Source organism: Neomonachus schauinslandi, chromosome 4 (assembly GCF_002201575.2).
Source record: "Neomonachus schauinslandi chromosome 4, ASM220157v2, whole genome shotgun sequence".
NCBI lineage: Eukaryota > Metazoa > Chordata > Mammalia > Carnivora > Phocidae > Neomonachus > Neomonachus schauinslandi.
The window spans coordinates 168,305,142-168,325,684 of NC_058406.1; the positions used below are offsets into that span (position 1 = coordinate 168,305,142).

The 20,543-nt window shown below is 41.3% G+C and overlaps 1 protein-coding gene across 2 annotated transcripts in view; it reads left to right on the top strand.

The window, feature by feature from the left end:
• DEPTOR (DEP domain containing MTOR interacting protein) overlaps positions 1–20,543 on the top strand; it is a 122,271-nt gene that overhangs the window by 31,912 nt on the left and 69,816 nt on the right. The window contains exons 2-3 of one of the 2 annotated variants that reach the window (XM_021688441.1): positions 8,034–8,212; positions 9,258–9,381. The exons of the other annotated variant lie outside the window; for it this stretch is intronic. Of the exons in view, the coding sequence (XP_021544116.1) occupies positions 8,034–8,212; positions 9,258–9,381 (303 nt within the window). The remainder of the gene's footprint in view (positions 1–8,033; positions 8,213–9,257; positions 9,382–20,543) is intronic. 2 annotated transcript variants of the gene reach the window in all.

The window sequence follows — 20,543 nt, forward strand, 5'->3', positions numbered from 1 at the left end:
AAGGGGTGAGATTAGCTTTGGTAGATCTTACAGGAAGTGAGCCCTCCGTGTGTTTTTAGGGAGTGACTGAGCGCTCTCTAACCTTTGGTTTTCTCTGCATTACCTGCCACCCCACATGGGGGGGCTCTTTCTCATCCTTGAACGAAGAAGAACAGCCAAGTCCAGCTTAGCTAGACTGAGGTAGAGTTGCTGATTCACCCCAGTTGTTCCCTGATTCACTCCCAGAGATATTAAGCACATTTAATGCAAAATCTGGTACACATACTGGAAAACAGTGGTCAGCAACTTGAGGACTGCATTTGTTCTAAAAAGTAACTGAAATACATATTTAGTGGCTTCTTGAGGGTGCTTTTGGCGAAATCTGACAATGAAATATATTACATAATAATAATAACAGTAAGGGTTGGTGTTTACTGAGAGCTTATATGCTAAGCACTTTACATAGAGTTTTCTCATTTAATCCTCACAATACGAGACATACATTATTATGACCATTTTATAGATGAGAAAGTTGAGGTACTGCGAAGTTGAAAGTTTTGTCCAAAGTTACACAGCAAATAATGGATGGAGCTTGGATTTGAACCCCAGTCCGTCTTGCTCCACAGCTCTGCTATGAATGAAGGATAAATCGTGAATGAGGAGAGCAGGAAGTTAATTTGCTGACTAATACACCGTAGTCCCTATTCTTACCTGAAAGCTGTACTTTCTTATCCCCCACTTGCTGCTACCTATTCAGTTGACTCAGTAACCAGTACTGGTCCTGTGAGTCACTCTGTGTCCTCAGTGAGTTCCATGAAGCATTCTGGGCTTGTTTCTTCACCTGTAAAATGGCAGTTAGAGGCCTGATACGCCTGGGTGTAGTGTAAACAAATAATGACCTATTTGAAAAAAAAAAAAATCTTGGAGCTTCTTGGAAAGGCGCTTTGCAGGCAGGAAGGACTTCTGACTTATCAGAGAAAGAGATCAGAGCTGGGGATGTTGATGCAATTGCTCTTTGTTCCTTCAGAACAGGAGACCTCGTAGGAAAAAGCCCCCAGGAGGAAGAACTCAGTGAAAATCTCAGGTCTAATGAGGTAAGGAAGGCTGACGTAGGGACCTTCCCATCTTGACCCTGTATTTTACCTCTTATCTCCCAGATGAGATGCAAGATTTAAAAGGGCCTCATGAGCTATTATGCACATGTCATTAAAAGGGTTTGTTGTATGTCCTGCATGAACTGATGCTTAACTCTCTGGGATGGTGTAACTCACCAGCTCCATTTCCTGCTCCCCCCCACCAGGAGTGGCATCTTAATTATCCAATATTGGCTCAATGCAGACATGAAGACAGTGTGATGCCTTCTTTTGTATTTATGTTGGTAACAGTATCTGTAGGATGTATAAATTGCATAAATTTTCACCTTTCCATGGCACTTTAGCATAACGTTTTCTCTTCCATAGTCTACATGAGCATAAAATAGGCAGAAGACAGATGCTTCTGGCATTTAAAGTTTGATGTCATGGAACACTTTCTAAACGTAGAAGATCTGGGTTCAAGTCCTGACTACTCCTGATCAAAATGTGACTTGAGCACGTCCCTTTAATTTTTCTGAACTTGCTTCCTTATCTGTCAAATGAATATGACAGTGCCTTCCTGATCACAGGGATATCATTAGGCTCAGCTCTGATAAGGTATGGCTCTGTTCAAATGTGAAATAACTGTCATTATTTCTGCTAATACGCCATCATCAAGATCTCAAATAGAGTGCATGATATGTAGGACTTGGAATCAAACACGCTCCCCTCATGGGCGTGCTTACCATCTCAATTTGTGTGGTGACAAGACACACAGCATACAGGACTGTACTTGCACTGACCTGATATGTGGCCTGGGAGGGCTCTGGATGGAGCTGATGGCTCTGCCTTTGTTCCTGATTCACAAAGCCCTTGCTTATAGCCCTCCGGCAAAGGGGTCCTGCTGGTGGAACATTTGTCGTCACTGTCATTGAAGGTGGTCACTGTGGCTTTCTGCATAGTGTGCATGCATTGTGTGTGTGTGTGTGTGTGTGTGTGTGTGTGTGTGTGTGTGATCTGAGACCAATTCCTTCTGGCTCTCCAGAATCACATATACTCTATTTACATTAACCTGTTTTACACTCTTTCCTTCCTCTCACTGTGTGTATTTGTTCTGTTGTTCTGATCAGGTTGGGAGAATTCAAGCATCTTCTTGAAGCAGAACTACCTGAAATGTGTATAATGATTGTACCGCACATAAAGATATACATAAACATAGCTATACATGCAAACATAGGTTTGTGCAAGCATACATAAGCAACTATTAACATTGGCTTCTTTTGAAAAGTGGGGGTCACAGAAAATTTTGAACACACCCCAAAGCAATACAGGAATGAACCCCCATGCACCTGTCCCCTGGCTTCAACAATTACCAATTCGTGATCAGTACCCAGCTTCCTGTTAGACCTATTTGAGATTCTTTTTATCTACCACGAGCATGTATTATTTGGATCACTTAAAATTTTAATTGTAAAGTCAACTCAAACATTAAAAGAAAATGCAGGAGGTTAGATTTCATTTGTTCCTGTCTTTTTTTCTCCCCCTTTTAGACTTGGGTCCTTTCAGGGGTAGGTGATCAAGAGTGATTCTCTCTTGAGTTGTCTGGTCCCCAAGGACAGATATTGACTGAACATCTGGGAAGGACCACAGCTTTGGTTGACAGCACATCTATGTCAGTGCTATTGCCCAAATCACAAGGCTCACACTGTCAGCCCTACAGTTTGGCTTGCTGTGTTTTTTAATTAAACTGTTTACTTTGGCTGAGATTTATGACGCTGTTTTTAAATGAGAATATGTGCTTTCTGTCCCCCCCCGCCCCGCTTTGTTCCCTGGGCCCCACAACCTGTGCAGTTCTTTGCAAGCTATTTTTCGAAAAACAATTTCTGCATTTCTTATCAGATGGAGGGTAATTTTGCAGGGATTATTAACACCCTGTGCTCAGTAGTGTTTGTTCTCCTAGGGCTAGAAGAGGAAATTGTCTGATGCAAGCCCAGCAGCTGGTTAGCTGGACAGGAATAGAATATTACAAAATCACCTTGAATCTAAAGCCTGTGAACCAGCTGTCTGAGATGAAGGACGGGAAGGTGGTTTCCATATTTAAATTCCTTAGCTGGTGGCATTGAAAATGCAGCTAAAATAGAAATGTTTATTTTCCCCTGTGGTTCAGTATGGATCGATTTGGACTGGTAGTCAGAAGACTGTTCTTCCCTATGCCTTCTTAGTGCTGAGTGCATTGTATGAACTAATTGATCTTTTCACATCAGTGAGAATCTATCCCCTACTCTGTGCTAGGCACTAGAATTATACAAATAAATAAGCAACTCTCCCTTAATATCCTGCTCCTCATCTGACTGTAATACAGTGGGCTGAATGTTTTACTTGTGGCACTAAAATAGCGTGGGAGAAGAGAGGAAAGAAGGTGCTCTGGCTTTTGAAGGCTCGGGGAATGTTCACAGAGGAGGTGTCTTGTAAGCTGAAGAGCAAAGACAATTTTTTGAATTATTGAAGGCAGAAGGAGGGTCTCTGTCTTGAGCAGAGGCATGGGAGGTGATGGCATGCACAGGGTATGGGGAAGAGTCCAGTGTATCCAGACTTCAAGGCGGGTGTGTTTGTGGTTGGGAGGTGAGAAAGAGGTGAGGAAGTTTGGAAGGCCTCCTTAGAGCCTGAGTAGGTACAGTTCTTTTGGATTCAGAGAATTGAGGCTTCCTCAGCCACCTGAAGGGATTGGTACTGTTCTGGTTATAGCGGGCATAGCGTGGAAGAACTGGAAAACCCAAGGAACCAAGGCACTCCAGGGACAGGCCTCTCTTGCTGTCCCTCGTTTTGTGACCTCTTTCTCCTCACCTCCTAGCTTCACTGTACTGGCCTCCCCCCCTCCCCTCTCGTTCCTGGTTGGCCATTTCCCTCAGCGTCTTCTAGTCATGGGGATTACTCACCTTTGCTCTAGGAATTCCATGGAGATAGTCTCGGAGATACGGAGGGTGTACGTGGGAGAACCAAATGGGAAAACCAGGAAGTACTCTGGACTTGGCAGCCTTTTAGCTAGAACAGCCCACATTGCTCTGTTTTACACATTGACATTGAGGTGAGTTCCATTTGAAGAAAGTGTTCCATGGCACAAATAGAGTTTGAAAACTTCAGCTCTTGTTTAAATCTTGGAGGGACCCATTCTGCTTGGCTTTAGCTGATTATGTCCCTTGAGTTGGGTAAGATCTCGTGCCTCTGGTCTCATTGCATTTTAGTGTATTAATGAAAACATGTAAGGGGTAAGTTTAGTTCAAGTAAAAGGAAATAATTTTTTGAAAAACACCCATTCATATGCAACAGGGATTAAAATTTTGGAAATTGACTACCCTGGAATGGAAAGCATAAATAGTTTTGTAAAAAGACCTAGATTAAATTCCATCTATCCACCCCAGGCAGGATAGATGGTAATAGATGGTTACTAAGTTGTGGGGATTCCTATTAAGTTAGTGAGAAGCCTCCTTACCTTTTTGAAAATAGCATCATTTCTTAGTGTCCTTGGACATTCATTTGTTCAGCAAATATTAAGTGCCCACAGTGCTAGGCAGAAACACTTGGTTATGTGTTTGCAATGTGAAAATTCTTATCTTTTTATTGGGATAGTTTTTCGGGGAAGCACAATTTAAAAAAATTTTTTTTTAAGATTTCTTTATTTACTTGAAAGAGAAAGAGAGAGACTGAGTAGTGGGGGAGGGTCAGAGGGAGAGAGAGAGAGAGAGAGAGAGAGAAGCAGACTCACTGCTGAGCAGGAAGCCCAATGCAGGGCTCGATCCCAGGACCCTGAGATCATGACCTGAGCCGAAGGCAGACACTTAACTGACTGAGCCACCCAGGCACCCCCGAGGATGCACAATCTTAATGGTCATTTTTAGAATTCTGTATTTCTGACTATGAAATAAAAAAAAAGATGCTAGCACCATTATTGAACGTTTTTAACTGCAGTAACGTGTCTAAAACGATCAGCATCTCTGGGATCCAGAGTTCTTTCCCCTCCATCGGATGACTGCCCAGTTTTCTAAACATGGAAATATACCAGGCCCTGGTGGGGCTGAAGGGAGAGCGTCTAGTGCTTCTTCCCTCCATGCAGGGTGGGAATTGGTGGGAATCAAAGAATGCTCAAGAATTAGCAACACGCGTGGGTTCATGAAAGGATAGGAATTGAAAGGTTCTATACTGTAGTATTTAAAGATAAATATTACCTAATAATTTTTTTTAAGTTGGAAAGTTTATAGGAGGTAAAACTCCTCTTTTGGCTCATAACATATACCTCCTCCACCAAATTATGTGGTAGCTTGTTCCATGTTTCAACTTCTAAATAAATTGGTCTTCATTATTCTTGGATTCCTGACAGACATCACGCCTAAGAATTAATGTTTCTCATTCTGCCACTCTGAGCATGTTAAACAAATTACTCAGTGTCATTGTCGCTGAATTAATCGGAAGAATGTGAGACTTTAGCACGCCTATGGGAACGTGTTTTTTATTAGGCTTCGTTTAATTTTTATTAATAATTACAACTCTACGTTGGCCTTGTGGTTTTAACATTACCTGCGTCAGGGAGCTGCCATGAGGATTGATGTCAATAAAGCAGTGAAAACAGTGCCTAGCGCACAGGAAGGGCTCAAATGCTCGCCTTATCTTCATTAATGAACTTTGTGACCGTGTGATGAAGTAATCACCATGGGTATAATTATCCCCATTTTATCAGGGAGGATTGTTCAGAAGTTTGATCTTCTGGAATTACTGGCAGTGTCAAGACGAGAGCCCAGTGTTATATTCCTAGTCTTGTGTTCCTGATTGGCCTCACAACGGACATTTTAGGGTTTAGTATTTTGATATATGAACTTGGGAGGATGCAACCTTCCGGCCACAGACGTTAAGTCAGCATATGTGAAGGTGCTTGGCAGAATACTGAGCATAGAGTAGGAAGGCAATGAACGTGATTTTTTTCTTTCTCTGCAGTTTGCAGGTATTAGGATTCTCATTTCTGTCCTCCTCTCCCCTGTCCCTGCTGACATCCCAGCTGAGAATTTCATCTGCAGACTATTCGGGTGCCTCTAGGCTGTAGCACTTCCTGGTTGTCTTAGTGAGCTCAGGCTGCCATTACAGAGTATCACAGACGGAGTGGCTTGAACAACAGAAATGTACTTTCTCACAGTTCTGGGGGCTGGAAATCTGAGATCAAGGTGTTGGCAGGGTTGGTTTGTTGGAGGCCTAGCTCCTTGGATTGTAGGTGGCCACCTTCTCCATGTATCCTCACATGGTCTTCTCTCTGTAGAGGAGTGTGTCCTAATCTCTGCTCCTTATCAGGACACTAGTCATATTGGATTAGGGCCACCCTCATGACCTCATTTTAATTTAATTACCTTTTAAAAGAGCCTATCTCCAAATATAGTCACATTCTGGAGTACCAGGGGTTAGGGCCTCAGCATATGAATTTGAGGGGAACATACTTCAGCCTATAACAGTGGTCTAGCAAGGAAGAGATCTAAGCTTCAGAGCCCCAGTATGCTCCCAACTTATACTCACAACCCCTGGGATATCAAAACCCATTAAACGTCATCAAGTCAACTCTGTTCAAAAAGCCGGCAAGAGTACAGTCTAGCTCCTTCCTTAGGGAGTAAAGGAAAGGAGGTCAGGGCCTGTCTTGTGCCAGGCACTGTGCTGGGTGCCAATGCTATTAATAGATATTATGTCACCCAGTCTCAACATGGCCAAGGATAGGGTGAGCATAACTGCCTCCATTTTACAGAGGAAGAAAGTAGCCTCTTGCCTCACTCACACACTTACTATGTGATTTGCTCATGTACTCCCATTTCTCAATGAAGTTGAGAATATGAGGTTAGGAGCATAGGACCACGTGGGCAAAGCAGGAAGAAAGCTGACCTCGTGTTTCACCCAATTCAAACCCTTAAGAATTAAAAAGTAAATGCAGGCTGATAAAAGAAGAAAAACCAAATGGAAAAAAAAAAAATTTAAAGGCAAATTGAAGACTCCTTTGGAAAAAAGTCACCGAGCTCTGAAGGGAGTAAGGGAAGGCTCTGTGTCAACCACTTTTCCCCATACTAATCCATCAGCCTGTAAATAAATTGTATTGTCCCACAGCTTTAATCCATCTCTCCCGGATATTTTGTTTATCCCTCCCTGGCTAGAGACAGCACGATGTGGCAGTTGGGAAGTCAGACTCTGAAGTGAGACTATCAGGTGCAAATTTAATTTTCATCGCTTGTTAGCTGTGTGGCAAGTCACTTAATCTCTTTGAGGTTCTCTCTACTGTAAGTTAAAAAAAAAAAAAGTGTAGATGGTAATAATAACTTTTGATGGGGTTGTTGCGAACATCTATGGAATGTGCTCTGATCAGCACCTGGAACCTAGTAAGCCTCACCGAAGGATTAGCTGTTGCCCCTATTGAAAGCAGGACAAGCAAAGGCCAGGATCTTTGTGCTACTTTCCGACCTAGGTCTCTAATGCCTTGAAATATGTAATGGGCAGGTGGTAGACACTCATTGGTATCTGTTACATAAATGCATGAATGCTGATGTGGTGGACCTTGAGCAATCTGTGACAAAGAGAAAGTACCTGGTTTCAGCAAGTGTTCAGGGTTTTTGTTTGTTGTTTGGTTGAAGCCATAAGCCCACCGGTGGAGGGATAAAGAGAAGGCATTCATCAGAGGAGGGGCGAGAAAGCTTTTCTCAGTCTTCCAAGTGGCAGGAGAGCTCTAGCTTGTCCAGTGTTGTTTTCCCCTCCCATTGACTTGTATCATCTCTAGATCTGGGGGTAGAATCATTTCTGGGGCCTCTGGGCTCTGACAGTGTCACAACCCTCTACTGACATGCAGGTATGTGAATGGCACTCTGATACATTTAGAGACTCCACTTTGTTCCTGAGCTCTGGGATTGGCTTAATGATTTGTGTTGTCATTAAAATTCCTAAAGCGATGCCAAATTTTCTTTCCAGGCTCAGGCTGCATGAAGAAAAGGTGATTAAAGATAGGCGACATCATCTCAAAACCTACCCAAACTGCTTTGTCGCAAAAGAACTGATTGACTGGCTGATTGAGCACAAAGAGGCTTCCGACAGAGAGACAGCAATCAAACTCATGCAGAAGTTAGCAGACCGGGGCATCATTCATCACGGTGAGTGAAGTAGCCACCGACATTTGAGGTAACTTGGGAGGAAACCAAGGACCACGTCTTCTATTCCAGATATGAACCTACCCATTTAGGAAATAAAATGCTTGGTCTCTGGTGCATCTCTCCCCAGTGATAGTCCCTTCCTTCCTCTAAGAGGCATTTGGGTTTATTTCCATTTGCTTCTTCGTACTTTTTCCTTTCTGTATAGGCATCTCTTAGCAAGGTATCATATTGCTTCCAGTGCTTTAAATCATTATAAAAATGCATGTTTATTCTTTTACAACTTGATCAACACACTGAGATTCATCCATGTTGATGGCATATCTCTTGTTTGCTCATTTCCACTGCTATGTATGCCATATATAATTACGCCATGGTATGTTTACCCATTCTCCTGCTGATGGACATCTAAGAGGTTTCCGAGTTTTTCTGCTACTCTCAGTGGTTCCATGAATGTTCATAAACACATCTCCTTGAAATCTTTAACCCTGACCAAGACCTTCCACATGTCCTTTTGGGCTGGAATGCCCTTTCTCTTCACTTTAGCCCATTTTCTAGCCATTCTTCAGGTCTCTGCCTACACGCAAGCTCTTCAGAGAAGTGTCCGTTCCCTGCAGCTAGGTTACTGGGGTTACTCCTTACTCCTTCTTTGGTCTCCCACTTCAGTATCCCCTCACCTCATTCATTGCCCCCTCATGCCATATGTTAATTACATGTTGACATTTCTCTTTATCTCACTAGACATCACATTCTTTGAGGCTGATGTCTACCCCAGTATGCTCAAGAAGAATTTGTGGCACGAATGATGCATTGAATTTTGTGACCCTTTTACTAGATAATGATGGTGATGATGATGATGATGATAGCTAATATTACTGAGCACTTACTTGATTCCAGGTACTGTGCTAAATACATGCACTGAAGCATAGATTAGTGTGCTTCGGAAATTAGGTAGTAAAACAAGTCTTAATTAGCCTCTCACATCATTTGAGGAATTAAATAAGATTTTTTTTTTCTTATTTGCCTCTCTGTGTATATTGTGTTTCAGTGTGTGATGAGCATAAGGAGTTCAAGGACGTCAAACTCTTCTACCGCTTTAGAAAGGATGATGGCACCTTCCCTCTGGACAATGAAGTGAAGGCCTTCATGAGGGGACAGAGGCTGTATGAGAAGTATGTCGCACGTGAAATCCCCCACTGTGATCTTAACTTGTGGAGAGGAGCAGGGCTATTTCAGTCTTTTATCATTCTGACTTCAGCCTGGCTCTTCCATGTGGGATGGTTACATAACTGTTCCTTTTAATATGGGAAAACTCGATCCCTCATTTGCTTTTCTCTTTGCCAGAAATCAAGTCGATTTCGTAAGATTCTGAATAAAGAATTTATTTAAATAGAAAATATATATTTTCTATATTTGAGTCGATTTAACAAAACTCCAGAAATAAAAACAAAAGGTTGGAGCTTGATGTTTGCCCTCAAGTAAGGCAGCTGCCTATTTTCTCTTTTGAGCACTGTTGTGTAACTCGGAGGTTTAGTCTTGCGAGTGGCTGGAGAAGCAGTGTCAAGTACAGGGAAGTTCAAGTTCAGGTCAAGAGATGAGTAGTGAGAGAACTTCAGATAGCAGGATGGTCTGAGAGGAATAATCTCTCAGCTCTTTGAAGGGAGGAATGCCTTGTAGTCCAGGAGTATTCTGTTGCTGGGTCTCAGATCTCCCCAGTGGTCTGTCTCTGAGCTGATCTGCTGTTCCTGTGGTCTCTTTCCTATCCCACCTCTCTTGTTTTTTTCCAGAGCAGCCATTAGGGAAAGGAGTACAGGGGCAGGACTCCCCCTCCTTAACTCTGGCTGCCTTTCAAATAGGTTGAAAATAGGTATTTATCCCACAAAAGAGTCTACTGTGTGGCGGGTGGGTTGATGCATGGGGAGGTGGGACTGGGGAGTCAGATTAAGTAACATGATGGTTAAGAGCCAGATAAGTTTGATTCTAGCCCTGTCACCTCACCTCTGTCAACCTCAGTGTCCTCTTTATGACCTAGGAGTGGTGATGGTACGACCTCCTAGGTGTTTAGTGCTATTGTGGGAATTAAAAGAATAAATGTGTCAAGTACTTAAATATTTAGCTTAGTGACTGTGGTATGTTGTCAGACCCCAGAGATGATAGGCATTTCAAGTATTAGTCTGATAGTGATGACCACCTGGAGCTGGTATTGTCCAGCCACTTAATGCCCCGTATGTGTTGCTTCTCCCATCACTTGCTTTCTAAACTGAAGTGTAGAAAATCCCTCATCTCCTGGACTCACATGAATTTGAATGGAAGGGATCCATCAGCACCTCCATTTGTATACCTGATTGTGTGTGTATGTTTTGTTGCTGTTTTCTTTTTCTTTATTTATTTTTATTTAAATTCAATTAATTAACATATAGTGTATTATTAGTTTCAGAGGTAGAGGTCAGTGATTCATCAGTCTTATATAATATCCAGTGCTCATTACACCACGTGCCCTCCTTAATGCCCGTCCCCCAGTTACCCTATCCTCCTAGCCCCCTCCCCGCCAGCAACCTTCAATTTGTTTCCTATGATTAAGAGTCTACCATTGTTGCTGTTTTCTTTTACTTTCTTAGCTCCTTTTGGAAAATTCTGGCAGGTGTTAGATATTTAGATCACCAAGACCGTGCTTTCAAACTATAAGATTCTAAGTTGTCAAAGACATCCATGTCATTTCCATGGATCAGCATTGCTGTCTTTTTTTCAGTGTGCAGTTGGCTTTCCAGTCATTAGTGTTCAGTATCACAATTTCCAAGTAAACTTATTTCTCCAAACTGTTTGTGAAATTAGTACTAGGAAAAGTAATTTAATCAGTACTTAACCTTGCATGAACTAGCTGCCACCTCGCAGTCTTGGCCCCTACACTTGGTTGCTGGAACATACTTGGAACAAACTTTGGGGCCTTTGGAATGATGACTCAGTTACCTACTTGAACAGTTTTGTTTAGCATATATATATATATATATATATATATATATATATATATATGCTTAATAATTTTTATTGTATTTCCCATATTTCCCTGGATATCTTTTCCATGAATCTCAGCATGTACTATTATTTTGTAAGCTTTGTAGACTTTCAAAAATTATATGAAGCAGAAAATCGTTTTGTTCATAGCTCATCTTTTTAAGAATTTTATTTATTTTAATATGAAGTTTTTTTCTTTTTCTTTTTCTTTTTTCTTTTTTGCCAGAACACTTGCTTAGGATACCTCTAACATTTGTGAAAGAAGGCCTTGCAAAATATATGTTCCTTTTGTTTTTTTCTTTTTAAGATAATAACAATCAATAATATTGGTTGGTTGATAACTATGTGTCAGGCATCCTGCGTGACTAGTCCATTTGTTTGATCATCATAACAAACCCTGATTTAGGTCAATTGTACCCATTTTATGGGTGAGAAAAATGTGGCAGGGAGAGATTCAAGCTCTTACCCAAGGTCACTTCACTAATAAAAACATCTGGGATTTGATCCCAGAAGCCCAAAGCCCAAACTTATTGCTACTAGGCTATTGATAAATCTTAGAAAGCATTTTTATTATTAGGAAAGATTTATCATTTATTATTTATGGAGATTAAACTAATGAAGTCAATGTTTTCTTCAAAATGTAGTTTATCTTAAAATGTGACATGGGGATTGTAAATAACCTGGTATGGAATTTTCTGTAAAATTGACTGGAAATAGTCCAAGCAGACATGGGAGAAGGAGAGTAAAGTGATTGTTCTTCAAGATGAATCTACCTGTACATTTAGGGACTAAAGATCATAGGGAATATAATCAATGGTATCGTAACCAAAAAAAAAAAGAGAGATAAATCTATATGGTATTATGTAAAATGTGATAGAAACAATATCTTTTATTTGTAAGTTGAGCTCCTCAGAGCACTTCCACTAGCTTATTTTATCTGAATTCTCTCAGTAGACTAATAATAGAATAGTAAATAATAATAGAAATAATAGTATAGAAATTGACAGTATAAAATACAATAGAAAATAGATGGGACGTTACGTTACCGCCCCGTTTCTCAGAAGGAGCTTCTGGGACCTGAAGCAGTAAGGTCATTTCTGTGTGATGGTGATACAGAGTGAGAGGGTAGCAGGTGTGTGGGCTGCCGCTCTCCACCCCCTCCCACCAGCTCTGGGGGGCTGGCTGTATTGTCAATATTTCCTTTTTGCTCTCTTCTTGCTTGTTTGTTCTCTGTTATTAATAGAACTTTGTGAAACCAGGTGGTTTCTGTCTGGGGTTTTGCTGAACCAGGCTGATTTGGGGGCACCTGGCTTTCTAACCTGTAGAGTTTCTCAGTCTGCTAGTTCATAGGACAAAGCTGTATTTCAAAACTAAAATTCAGTGACTCTGCTACCTCTTAGGATCCACGTCGCTCCCGTTAATTTAATTCAGAGGTACTCAAACGAATACCAGTTAAGGGGCAAAAGCCGGCCCTTGCCGGCTTTTGGATCAATGCCCAGGGGGTCCCGCCATGAGGAAGGTTAAGGGAGAGCTGGGGACATGAGTCCTCTGCATAGTGAGTGACAGTGGGTGTGGTTTTCAGAGTCACCCAGACCTGCTCTTCAATCCCAGCCTTCCAGCTGGCTTGCTCTGCGACCTCAAGCCGGCCACTGAACCTCACTGATTTGTAGTCATAAGTGGAGGTAAGGCTGGGTCTCACTTGGAAAGGTGATGGGGAGGATTTTACAGTCTGTACATTGCTAAGCACAGCACTTGGCACAGAGTGAGCGCCCAAGAAATGTTAGCTGCTGCTGTTAGAGTAGTAAATCATAGTATAAATAAATGATACCTATTATTATTTAGCCTAGCACAGAAGTAAGAGCCTAGGAGCCAGGCTGCCTGGGTGTGAATCCTGGCTCTGTGCCTCATTGGCAAGTGGCTTCACCACTCTGTGCCGAAATTGCCCTGCTAGTAGTTGGATCTATTGACTGTATCCACCTTTCAGACTTCTTGTGGGGCTTAAATGAACTAACGGGATGTGTAAGGTACACAGGACAGGGCCTACCTCAGAGTATGAGTGTATCCTGTCGCTCATCTCCTGCTACCAGCTGGAAAGGGTGTGAGAAAGAGGATGTGTGCCCCTGGATCAATGCCCAGGCTTTGTCATTTTGAGCAATTCATCTGAGCACATTCAAGGCACAATGCACTTCCATCAACAAGCTTTCGTCAAACCTTCACTATGGCCTGAAGGTGCCTAGAATAAGGCATGCCATCTCCCCAGGAGGGGCTTCCTGTTTCCCACTTAATTTTGCATGGGTCCAAATACCCCAGACACACAATGCATGAACATAACTCACATTCTCCCAAACAGTACAATTTTTACTTTTCAAATGAGACCTGCGTGAGCAGGATAAATATCCGTAACCTAGAAGAACAACGTTGAATTTGTGTCCGCTGCTGTCTTGTGGTAGAAGATATTTTAGGTGCATATTCCAAACTATAAAATTTGATTATCATTCAGCAGTTGGCAAAATAGACCACTTTAAAACAGGTTGAACTCAGGATTATCAAGTGCTCTCTATACTGATAAATAGAGGTAGCTATAAAGGAGAAAATGAGTTGAATGTACAATTTGGAATTCCCTTACTAAAACTAGTAGTTGAAATGTACATCTTAAACTAACCTTGATTTCATTGTGAGATCTGGAGGAGACTTCTCCGTTCTAATTTAACCTCAGTCTTAACATGGAGGTAGCTCTCTTCTAGTCTGGTTCATACAGACATTAGTTTAGTTTTTCGCCTAAAGGGCCTTTGGTTTTCTCAACAGCAAGAGTTTCTCTCTCCAGCCACTAATAGTCTATTTAGTTGGCTTAGGAGTATAAGCCTGATTAAAGCATCGCTTTAAACTCCCTGTGTACCATTAATCTCAGTTGTGTTCCCACTGCTTCCTTTATATTCTCTCCTCCTCCATAGCACTGAAGGGAAATATAAGGGAGAAACTATATCCAAAGGGGAAAAGCCCTTTTGTGTGTTTTATCTTATCAGAGGTTTCTCTACCATGTGTCCCTGGGATCTTTTTCCTGTTCCTGCCCAGTGCCTGGCACAATAAATATTTGTTGAATGAACAAAGGACTCTGCATGCTGTGATTGCTGTGAGCTGCTGAGCCTGTTCCATGAAAGAGCTACAGAGAACTTGCTTTTAATGGCAAACAACAGTAGACAGAGATTTACCTTGTCTCGCCTCCTTAGAGTTTACAAAGCATCTTATGCATTAACATGTTTGATCCCCTGTACAACTCTGGGAGTTAAGCCCTGGAGACACAATTAATCCCACTGTAGAGATGGGGAACATGAGCTAGAGAGAGGTTTAATGACGGATGTAACTCTAAAGCGTGGACCTGGAGCAAAAAAAAAAAGTCTTCAAGCTTTTGACTCTGTCTTGTTCCATTTCTGGGATAGAAGGGCTTTTCAAGTGGAGATACTCAGTTCTATGAATGGATTCACATTTTGTGGTCAAAATGTGTTTTAATTATTCTGCAAACTTTAATAAAAATACTATCTAATGGGCTATGTACAGCACTGTCACAGTTTCCTTGTGCTGCCCAGTTTAACAGTGATTCATAGAATCTTGGAAGAAATGTTTCCTGTCTTCTTGGTTTATTTGAAGAGTGTCCTGGGATTGCAATGTAAGTGGGTTAAAAGTTGTTCCCTTGTGCAATGGCTTGTCTGAGTGACAAGGGATGATTTCAGTACTGCATAACTGATACCAAGAACTGGTAAGAGTCTTAAGATTTTACCCTACTTGCAAGCTAACTAGTTTGCCTGCTGCCATTTCTTGGGTACAGGCAGAAGACAGGAGACCCCTGGGTCAGAGACAAAGGACAGTTTGTTACTCTCAGCAATAGTAATAACCAGAGTATCATCATTTTCTGGAGCCAGTTCCCCAAGCCTTAGTTCCCATAGAATAGCACAATGGGGGCCAGATGACACCTGCCAGGGTTGGGTTACAGAACAGGATCCCAAGCTTGAGGAACCTGAGTTTTTTGTAGTAGTCTTTAAGCAAACTGCTCTTTAGCACAGAGTGAGACATTATCTTTCTCATACAGGACAGTAAGCCAATCTGCCCTTTTGCTTCAGAGACAGACACTATCTACCTTCCAAGTCTGTTCACTATACAAGCATTCTTGAAAAGATAGTTTAGAACATAAGCTGTCAATACTTCTACTTGCAAGATATAAAGAGATGTGTGAAATCCATGGAGAATTATCTCTTGGCAACTAAAACAAAATGCACAAATTGATTGGATTTTGTAGCTGATTATTGAGGGAGCAATAAATAGCCTCACCAGTCCTCTTACTTCTGTATTTTGTGTGTTAACCAAAACTACCTTACAGATTTCACTGTTTAACTTTTATAAGTAAATGTTGTGTTATAAGCATGAAATTTAAAAACATGGGATTTTCTGTAAAATTTTATTTGAGAAAAGAGGTTCATTGTTTAAAAAGTTTTAAAGTGGTACTTTTTAAAAGGGCCATCATTTCTTCTCACAGGGTGTTTAACAACCATTTTAGAACAAAAATGTAAGTGGTTTCATTATGTGTGCAGCTCTATGCGGAGTCATGGGAAACTTTTGACCTAGAACCACATCCTTGTGGTTCTAATCATCGCTTCTTTCTTTTCTTTTTTAAAAAAAGTTTCTTTATAGCAGGCCATGCAAAATTGTGTGTTTCACCTGATTGGTTATTAAAATGTTTAATAATTTGCCTGTCAGGGAGAGACCATAGAGAGCAAACTCGCTGTTTTATCATTTTCAGTATCAACAAAAATTTTATATTGCAGTTATTTTCAAATAATTTCTCTATCTAAACACTGCCTTATACATTCTAAGTGGAGTTTAAAGTATGGAGGAGAATGTGTATGCATGTTGAAATCAAGCAGCCCTGGTTCACCCAATTTTGTTGGTTTTCTTATTTTTAACAGCTGCAGCTTCAGCCTGCAAAGGAAGGGCCAGCTAGGAGCCGACCCCATGGCTAGTTTGGTCCAGGTAGCTGAGCTCAGGCCTGTTCTCCGGGAATAGAACTAGCCAGTGTCTGTACATTTGGTGATGCCCAGATTCTGGGAGGTAGGGGTGGTGAAATGCATCTGGGAACACAGAGCTGTTAGAAACACTTCACACTCATCATGGTGGTGATCACCAAAACAAACAAACAAACAAATAATAAATCACAGTGTTTGTGAGGATGTAGAGAAACTGGAACCCTTGTGCCTTGCTGGTGGGAATGGTGTGGCTACTGTGAAAAATGGTATGGGGGGAGGGGTCCTCAAAAAATTAAACATATAGTTACCAGATGATCCAGCAATTCCACTTCTGGGTATGTACCCAAAGGAATTGAAATCAGGGACTTGAACAGATATTTGTGCACCCATACTCATTGCATTATTTACAATAAACAAAAGGTCAAAGTAGCCAATGACCATCGACGGATGAATGGATAAACAAAATGTGGTGTTTACATACAATGGAATATTATTTAGCTTTAAAAAGGAAGAAAATTCTGACACATGCTATGATACGGATGACATTATGCTAGTTAAGTAGCATCAGTCACGAATGGACAAATGTCATATGATTCCACTTATGCGAGGTCCCTAGAGGATTCAACTTCATAAAGACAAAGAGTAGGTTGCCAGAGACTGGGGGAAGGAGGAACGGGGAGTTATTATTTAGTGGGTATAGAGTTTCAGTTGGGAAGATGAAAAAGTTCTCGAGATGGATGGTGGCGATGATTACATAATCATGTGACTGTATTTAATGTTACTGAACTATACCCTAAAAATAGCTAAAATGGTAAAAATTTATGTTTATTGACCACAATTAAAAATAGATAAAATAAATTAAAAATTTTAAAAAATCACTAAAAAAAAGGGCTGGCCAGAGATGTGCAGGAAGCAGTCAGGCTTCTTAAAGTACCCGCAAGCAGGAGAAAGACAAAGCAAGGTGCTATCCGTACTTTTAGGGCCAGGTGTTGATCAGAGGAATTGAAGAGACAGTGAAGTAAGTCTGCAGATGCTGATGAGAATGATGAAAGCAGCAAACATAGGGCATGATTGATGCCTATTGTATACTAAGCTCTTCACATGTGTTGTCTCATTAAAGCCTTTTAATGGGCTTTTGTTCTCCCTTTGGCAGATAAGGAGATCCAGGCTAGAGAGGTGAACCAAGTTACTTACCTTCACAGCCAGAAAGTATGAGGACCATTTCCAACCCTGGTTTCCAGCTTCAGAGCCTATGATCTTAACTGTTTTTTAGTCTGCGTGTTCTACTTCACAGTTTCTGTTGCTTCAAGCCAGGGTGGTAGCAGAAACGAAGACCACTAAATGATAGTAAACCATACACAGCTTAACAGACTTTTAAATGGATGTGAAGAAAGTCTTTGTGTCTGGTTTGGGAAATCGTATTCTCCTTACTGTTCCTTGGCAATGCCATCCCCCTATAATTTATGGCAGTAATAGTCAAGCTTTGTTAACATGCAGAATGGGCAACAGGCCAGCTATGTTTGTGAGAAGCCATCAGCCCTAGCTTGTTGTCTACGGATTTCTAGCTCTAGGTGTTACTTAGAAATGATTTTAAGGTAAACGCATTGCTGCTTCAACAGTAGACTGGATTCACGGATGCTGGAGGTTGACAGTGCTGGTTATTTCTGCCATGTTTCCCGGATCCCGTGTAATTTCAGGGCTGTGGACCAAGTCTCTGTAACATTCACCTTGCCAATCAATCTCTGTTGCTCCTTTTCAACTTGGTAAAATGAAAAAGCGATTTAAGATTTCTTAAATCTTAAAGTTGGGGAAGCATGGGTCAGAGTTCTTGGCCTGCCTCTTACTGAAACATTCAACCTTTCTGACCCTGTTTTTTCCATCTATAAAATTGGAAGAAAATGTATAATTCACAGATTTGTTGTGAGGACTGAGGTAAAGCTCAGCAGAGCCTCATCTAAGGCAGGATGTGTTGTATTTCTAATCTGTAAGGAAAAATGCATATAGTCAAAAGTATCCTTGCGTTACCCAGATTGCATAAAAAAACACGTGCCTTTCTACATCAAAGTTATATTCAGCATGGTGAGACTCCCAGCCTGGACACGGGACATTTCTGTTCTCCAGATCCATCCCCTCTGGTTCCCAGCCCTCTGTGTGCCCCAGGACGCTGACCTACATGGACTGAGGTCATCACCAGACTCCATGGCCATTGCCTCAGTCTGTGAGAGGCATGAGCAGGAAGTAAGTGGGAGCGAGGACAGTGAGGTCAGGGTAATATTTCTCTGTTCCCTCCCCAGTATTGAAGGCCTCAGTTTCTATCAGGCAGCCCTCTCCTTCCCCACATCTCTTTTAGGCTTTGGAAACTTCCCTCCCTCCAGAATCCTCAGGCATATAGAGTTGTTAATGATCACTGCAGTCTGCTAGTCTGGGAGCTTTACTTGGTCATTGCCTTTAACCCTGCCCATAGCATCAGTAGCTCTTTTATTATGAACTACCTTTTAGCAGCTCATTTGCACATCCATGTTGTTTCCTGCTGGGACCCCGATTGATAAAGCCCATGAGACCCACCTGGGGACTGAAACGTGTTATCATGTAGCTCCTTGAGTGGGCAGGCAGGCAGAATTGCCCACACTCTGTCCATAGAAAATTCACTTGCTCTTTCCGTTTTCTCTGAGCATGTGCCATGCATGATGTGATGGTTGGAATTGGCACAGGGTTCTCTCAGTCACCACTGTTGCGCAAGTATGGTGTGTGGTTGGATTGAAGCGGCTTATTTTGGCTCCCTTTCTGCCCCTCTTTCACGCTGGGTTCTAGCCCAGCAACTACAGCAGCCATCTCTCCAAGTGACTGGGTCTCATTCTCTCCTGCTGGACCAGAAGCCCATTGATGTCATGGACCTTGGTCATTCTTATTTAGGAAAGAAGTCAATGGTTAGCCCCTTTCTCTTTTTCCTAACCTGTGGCATGTTCAAATTTGAGTAAAACCAGGAGTAGATATTTGATCATCTAAGATCACTCTATTTGTATTTACTCATTCTAGGGTCTTAGTGTAGACATTCAAAGAATACGAATAGTAAACATAGCCATCATTTACTGAACACTTTCTGCTCTAGGCACCATCCTAAGTATTTTTCACACATTATTTCACTTAATTCTTCCTACACCTCTTAAGAGGGAGAGAGTTTCACCATGAATTTCCAGGTAAGGCAAGTGACTTTGAGATGGGCCAAGGAACATGCTTTAAACCTTCAGTTGCTAAAGAGTGATCCTGCAAAAATTGCTCATAGTGCACGCTCTTCACTTTCCCACAGTTGGCATTAAAAAATTAAAAATTTAAATTTGAGTGAACCTGTAGAAATTAAATATCATCTCTAATATGCTTTGAATACAATGACCCTCGCTTACATCTGGAAGAGATCAAGAACTCAGAGTCCTTTCTAGAGGAAATACCTTATTTGTTTTTAAATGTTGAAGTTCTAGAGTGAATGGATCAAGGGCATGAGGAGGCTATGCTAGGCATTCTGCCGCAAAGGGGAAAAAGAACACACACAGAGTAGAAGAGCGGACAGGACCTTCTGAGAGAAGAGGCACATTTTGGAGCAAAGTAGAAGTAGATGTTTTAGGAGTGATACTAGAGGAAGGCGTGGCTGGGAGTTTTTAAGGAAGGAGAGTATTCTTACATTAGAGGCTTTGTATGGAAGCTCCCCTGGGTAGGTGGCTTTGTCTTTAAATGTCAAGATGAATCCAAGAGGTGTAGTTGCTGTATTGTTTATCTTGCTTTATTTGCTAAATGAAAACATCCCTACTTAATTACCATCTCTTCACACAGAGCTGGGGAGTGTAAGCAAAGACATTGTTCCACCAAATGAAAAGAGCACCAAATTGACAGAAAGCATTTATTAATTTCAGAGCTTCTAACAAAAGAGTCTTTCAGACCAGAATGAAAGGCAATCCAGATTTTTAACTTTATCAAATTTAAATTTGTAGTCAAAGTTTAAAGTTTAACTACAAAGTTAAATTTATTGAACTGTAATATACATAAAGTACACATTATTCTAAGTGTGCAGCTCAGTAAATTTTCACAAATTTAACACACTTATGAACCCACCATCACCCAAATAGTATTTTTTTAAAAATTCTCCTCTGTAGTCTACCATAATTTAATATTCTAAACAAAATTGACGTTAGCATCAGTGTTAGCGTTCATTAGAATATAAAATATCTTTTTAAGTAATTAAACTTCTTTGGCTTTTATGTGTTTCATCTGTCACCTGAATGCCACTACCTCTCCCCAGATGCCTGGAATTGGTT